The sequence below is a fragment of the Folsomia candida genome, unplaced genomic scaffold (assembly GCF_002217175.1).
Source record: "Folsomia candida strain VU population unplaced genomic scaffold, ASM221717v1 Fcan01_Sc004, whole genome shotgun sequence".
Lineage (NCBI taxonomy): Eukaryota > Metazoa > Arthropoda > Collembola > Entomobryomorpha > Isotomidae > Folsomia > Folsomia candida.
Genome location: NW_019091196.1, coordinates 3,293,989 through 3,300,192, shown reverse-complemented (window position 1 = coordinate 3,300,192; position 6,204 = coordinate 3,293,989). Strand labels below are relative to the sequence as shown.

Sequence of the window (6,204 nt, the reverse complement as noted above, 5' to 3'; positions counted from 1 at the left end):
AAAATAACTCGGTTTCTTTTTCTTTTTTCTAACTAGTTGAAACTTCTCAAGTAATTTGGACGAATTCCCTTCAAAAAACCCAAAATCACGATGTACAGATTGATTCCGTTTGATGATTCTGGGCTTGGTAACGTTAAGTTTGTCTCCACATTTTTAAATCATTTCGTGTAGAGCTCGCAGAAAGTTTGGGAACTCTTCTCCTCTGATTGATATCCACTGGAACAAGGTGCTTGCTCCAATAAAATCTGCAGTATTAGATCCATGAGTAGAGCACCGAACAACTTCCTTACGAAAACTTTTCTCAAAGTTAATTTGAGGATCGCTTATCACTTGGTCGGGCCCGTGACAAAAGATAACTATAACTTACATTAAACTAATTGTTGGCAGTGTAACGTTGTTAATAATTTGTTTAGACTTAATCAATTCGGTAGTTAACTTGACTTTGTACAAGGTTTATTAAAAATGTTGTGCAGCATTATATACCTTCAGAAATGGTTTCATCGGATGTGGGAGAGCATGATAGTTTCAGTCTTTTTTGACTGTGTAGAAATTCAGAATCTTCTGCATTTATTATTTATATATACTTATACATATTTATTTATGATATTTATTTATATGAAACCATGCTATGATTCTCACTACGCTGTGTCAATCTAACACAGTTGGGTGAGAATTATACATCAAATTTGTGTGAAAATCGTTACGACGGTCGACAACAGAATTGACATAAGATTGTAACGATTTTATAAATTTTATTGGCATAATGCAGTGACAATTATTTACGAGATTTTGTTAAACTAGTTACAATTTATCTAGAGACATGTTTATTTTTACGCTAACAATTCTTAACCGACTCAGTGTGTATATTGGGAGTCAATTTAGACACAATTTCCGCAAGAAATCGCCTGTAATATGGCCTATATACTAGCAATAATTTTCTGGGTTTTGCTACCACGTTGCTTAGAGTGTAGTAATTTCCAAGTAACAAGTTAATTGAATCCATTTAAAATTTTTTTAATGTTAAAAAGTTGTTTAGAACCACATCGGAAAAATCGGATGAAAACTGGTTGGGAAATTAATAAACTAAATTTTGAACCACATGAGAAAATGGATGCCCTGGTGAAGAGAAGCGCAGGAGAAAATCGGAAAGCGGAGGGTTGAACTCCGTATAGTTTCGCATGGTGAAAATACACGTTTTCGCCAACTTAAAACCTTCATGACTTTGTGAATTCTGCAGAAGTGCTCAAATATCACACCAATTGTTTATTTGTGTTCGGTTCCTTGATTTTTTAGTGCTGGTTTGAAGAAGATCTGTGAGGAGCATGTCTGACATCGTAAGTGTTACCAATCCGGTAGGAAAGTACAAAACAAATATCGGCAAATATCAAAACAATTTCAGCGATGAGCATATTTAGATATACGTGTTACACAGCTTTTTAGCAGTGTGTACATACATGCATACTTAGATACATATCTGAAGTTATGTGCAAAATGATACACACATATGTATCTATAAAAAATCGCCCATATGGTTGCCACTTGTTCGAATTTACTCCTGGGCACCATCATCACTCACGCTGGGAATGCAACCAACAAGGTCGTAAACATACTCGATATTTGAACAAAGTAGTCATTCAAGGCGCCATAACTCATCGATCTAATATTTCCAACTCGAATTCCGAAAGGTCGTATTGATTTCACTTCCCTGTTTCGTAACTTTCTATTTCTCGGAGAAAGTGAAAGGTCCACGAGGGTGGCGAATTTGACGCAAAGTTCCCCAATCTTGTGCTTCACCATGCCGGAAATGTGCAAATAGAGGAATGTGGTGGCCAAGATGGAGACAATTAAGGCGACGATCGCCTTAATTGATAGAATTCTCAATTTCTGTAAAAGTTCAATTCTGCGTGGATTTAGTGTAGCTACATATGTATGTACATATGTGCATAATTACATACATATTTCGGCAGTCATAACTCAGTAGAAAACGTCAATTTAGAACAAAAGCATAATATTTGGGTGCATTTACCTTAAAATGAATTAGGCTACACACTAATGACTAAGGAATCTAAGCTTTATGAAAAATTAGCCAATCAACCGGTACACTGGGGATTACATAAGTAAGTTATACCTGTTCGAAAACTTAGTTTTCATTCAAAAGTCAGTCATCCTTCTTTCTGACTCAAGATTTTCAGTCATATTCAGCAGAGTTTTTTTAAATAACGCAAAATCATTTAAATAATGAATAATAAATAATTTGAAAATAATATGAATATTTAAATAATTACACTTAAATAATGACGGTTTTAAAGCGTTATTTAATTACTAAATAATAAATAATCGGTTTACTTCTCGCTTATTTAAATAACAAATATTATTTAACTAAAAGAATATTAATTATTTATTATACTTCTTATAATGTCCGTATTTTTATACTCTGCCATCCGTATTTAACATGCATTACATTTCATAAGAACTAATGCCTCAAAAAATTCGTCAGTCAAGCGTGACCGTTTCTCGGAAAGGACAATACCACAGCAAGAAAACAAACGCTCTGATGGCGCAGATGACGGCAAAGCTGTGTTGAACTTCATAAACATTTTTTTTTACAATCGGGTAGTCATTCAAAATTTTGAGTTGTGTTTTCTTTTCCTGGAAATATTTGAGACATTCTATTTCTACCAATTTCTTCCAAGAATCTTCCTGTACCACGTTTACCAAGTCAACATCCGCAAAAACATAGCGATTTTCTAGTGGATCCTCTTGCACTGGATTTGAGGAAAGAGGATTTGGGGAAATGAAGTTATTTATAAAATGCTTTCAAATAATCCTTATTTAAATAATAAATAATGAGTTAATTAGGTTATTATTTGAATAATAAGTAATTGTGGACTGATGGTTTTTCGAACTATTTAAATAATAATTCTTAATTACCCTCATGTCGCTATTTAGGTCATTATTTAAATACTTTCGTTATTTAAATAAAAACCTCTGATATTCAGTCATTTTCGTTCAAAATTCAAATCCATTTCATTTCACTTCATCGGACTTTATTTCTTACTTCGCCCCATGTATTGAGCATAGGGCGAAAAGCGAAAAATCCTTTCATTCACACTCATTCATCTGAAATTACGGAATCCTTCAGTCATTTTCATTCAATTGACAGGAATTTCATTTTCATTCACAATCATTCACCATCATATTTTATTTAGTAAAATAAATGAAAGTGCACAGGTACGTAAATAAGTTACACAAAAGTTAGGAGGAAAGTTAATGTTGAGGAAAGACCTCTATATGCCCCTCCCAGATCATGATGACCACATACTTATGTTGGAGTACCCTATGAGTTTTGGCGCACACTTTTACAAGCTTGAGGTGGTTGAGCACTGTTCAGTGGCCGCGGAACCAGTAGGGACATGTGGGACATGTACCATTATAGAATATGGAAGGGAGAGTTTAAGATAATATGAGAAGATTATGTATCGGTACTTCCAATACCCCTGGGGACATTGTCCCTCCGTCCCCCGCATTTCTGCGGCTTTTGGAATATGTATTTGAATAACCGGAATTTAATCAGACATGTCAGTTATCTGATTGATGCGTATGCAAAGGTCACACACGTGGAAAGAACATGCCATTTTCATTGATAAGTAGCACTTGACGATAAATTTAGTCATGAAATTTATTCCGTATATACTTGATTTGGTCCATATGGTCACATAAAATCTCCATAAAAATAAACTCAAATTATGCCGAATTTTGCAATCTTTATTTCATCCATTGCTATTTTATGCGGGTTGAGTGTGGTTGCCTATATTCCGGGTGAAGGGGACGTTTTCGTCTTGCAAAATATTGGAGATGGGGGTGGGGTAAGAAAATTTAAAAAATTGTGCAATTTTTAAAGCTGGTTAAAATTTTTAGATTTTTGTACGTGTTCAATTTTAGATTATTCGGCCCAGTGGGAACGGAAAGGTTTGTGAGCGACTAGCCGATGTTCGGTCTACTTGGAGGTTGACCCCACCATACGCCGATCAGTACAAGTGGACCGCTACAATCACTAATTTCAGTAAGTTTCTAATTTTATTTTGGATATTCGGTCTTTCATATAATCTTAGAAATCTGGTATAAGTAGTCCGGCATATATAGATTTCTCGGTTTAAAAGTATCTACCTCTTGGTATTAAAATTATGCTGGTCCAAATAAATTTAATATCGATATGGTAAAATTTTAATACCGCGCTAGTACTACACGGTATATTACTTAACAGCACCATTTTGGTAGTCATGTATTAATACCGCTTTGTATTATTTCAATACTGGATTTTTAAAAGTGTAACATTTAATTTGCAGTTTTTCATAAAAAAACTACTCAAAACTCATTTATTTTCTACAAATACTCTATTTCTAAGAGCGTGTTTGTGTGACTGGTATCAGTATAAAAACTTTGCGAATGTTCGACTAATCCAAATTTGCATTGTATGTATGTAAATATAATTCGTGTTTTAATCAATTTTGCAGCCGGCGTCGAGTTCATGACAATCCACTCCTTCGTCCCGGAAGAGAGTCACCTCGTCAATAAGATCACGTACGACGACTACCCGCCCTTTTGTTTCTTGGTGGAGCGGGAACTCGTCATTATTCCGGACAGTGGATATTACATTGTAAAACACGGGAGAAGCAATAAATGCTTGACCTCGTACGGGTCAGAGGTCGGGATTTTATTTTGGTTAGATTGCGGCAACGTGGGACAGCATTGGTCCTTCATTCAAACAGAATGAGTAGCTTTTTCACTCTAACAAAAAGCATAGTATTAAAATAAATAATACTAACCGGTACTCCTATTTTACTATTAGAATGGTCTATTCATATAATTTATTGCAAATAAAACAATAGGGTTTACTTTTCAAAAGGGTAACTTTGCATATGTTTACTACTGCATGAATTATTAGTGTCCATTTTGTATAATTTTTTTTAAAATTATATATTTTCGTTAGGTATTTCAACCTTCTTATTTAATATTTTCTTCTCACTTAAAATTAACACCCATTACAAATATTTATCAAATCATAAAAGTAAAAATAACCTAAAACGATGATTTGACAATAAGTTTAAATAATTTTCTATATAACTACAGGTAAAAAAATTACTACTTTATGACGGTGGTATTATTCTTGAGAAGGCAATAATCATAATGCCGTCATGGGTAGGAACTAAGCATCCTGCCCTCTCCTTCATCTTGACGACCACATGAGAGATAACTAAATATACCTAAATGGAATATGACACTGAACCAGTACAAATTTAAAAATAATATTCTTCATCTAAGAAAAATTAAATTAAATAGTTAGTCATGCATAAAATAGGAAAATTAGTGCATCAGAAACTTAAATTAATTTTAATTTTATTATTTGAAAACTCATAAATTTTGAATTTCTCCCATTATTTATGAAATTTTGATATCATATCTTTGCTCTGTTTACAAGCATGAAATTCAGTCAAAATTCGCCCATATAGTATGTGACGGAAAGAGGAAACAATGTCATAAACGCCAGAATAATTATTTAATTTGTGTACAAAACATTGATAAATTAAGTGATTTGATAAAATAAATTGGATATGCATGTATATGACATGAATATTAAATGACATGAATGAATATTGACGCGTATGCGTGAATACTCCAAGACCATATTTAATGCTGTTTCGACATATGCATTTCATTCAATTCGATTGGATAATTTGTATTTCGGTACGCATTCCTCTTGTTTTTACAGGTCAGTAATGTGTAATTGTTGATGAAATAGTAATTAAAAATTACGCATGAATTAATTCGCGTTCCATGAAAAAGTGACAACAAATTAAGTGGTGGTGGTTGTTGTTGCGGGAGAAATTTGCACCTGACGTCACATCCATAATGTGGACTCAGCATGTTTGCTGCTGGAGAAATAAAACATAAAAGAACAATCAAAACAAATGAGTTAAACATCGCAATAAAAAACTAATTGCAAGTCGTAATCAAAATAAGCAGTTAATTTGTTGCTGCTTTACTAACAGCCCGGAGGTAAGTTACGTACTTAAAAAATATACCATTTTTGACATTTAAATAACATTGAAAAATGGAATGCTTCATGAAGTTAATTTCATACATACTTTTGTGAAAATGTAGCAAAACATTCCTAATTTATAAATTTATATTAATTTGAACCGT

General features: G+C 33.3%; 1 protein-coding gene across 1 annotated transcript; it reads left to right on the top strand.

The window, feature by feature from the left end:
• The first annotated feature begins 3,651 nt into the window (after positions 1 to 3,651).
• On the top strand, positions 3,652 to 4,911 carry LOC110849256. The gene is made up of 3 exons (XM_022096654.2): positions 3,652 to 3,866; positions 3,943 to 4,063; positions 4,515 to 4,911. Exons 1-3 carry the CDS (start codon positions 3,747 to 3,749, stop codon positions 4,772 to 4,774), a joined length of 501 nt encoding a protein of 166 aa, XP_021952346.1. The 5' UTR covers positions 3,652 to 3,746; the 3' UTR covers positions 4,775 to 4,911.
• The last annotated feature ends 1,293 nt before the right edge of the window (positions 4,912 to 6,204 follow it).

What these genes read in the sequence shown, in the direction of transcription:
- LOC110849256 (XM_022096654.2), top strand. Translation starts at nt 3,747, where the DNA reads ATGCCGAATTTTGCAATCTTTATTTCATCCATTGCTATTTTATGCGGG. An exon ending in ATATTGGAGATGGGGGTGGG is followed by an intron (nt 3,867 to 3,942) that starts GTAAGAAAATTT and finishes GTTCAATTTTAG; the next exon opens with ATTATTCGGCCCAGTGGGAA. An exon ending in CGCTACAATCACTAATTTCA is followed by an intron (nt 4,064 to 4,514) that starts GTAAGTTTCTAA and finishes TCAATTTTGCAG; the next exon opens with CCGGCGTCGAGTTCATGACA.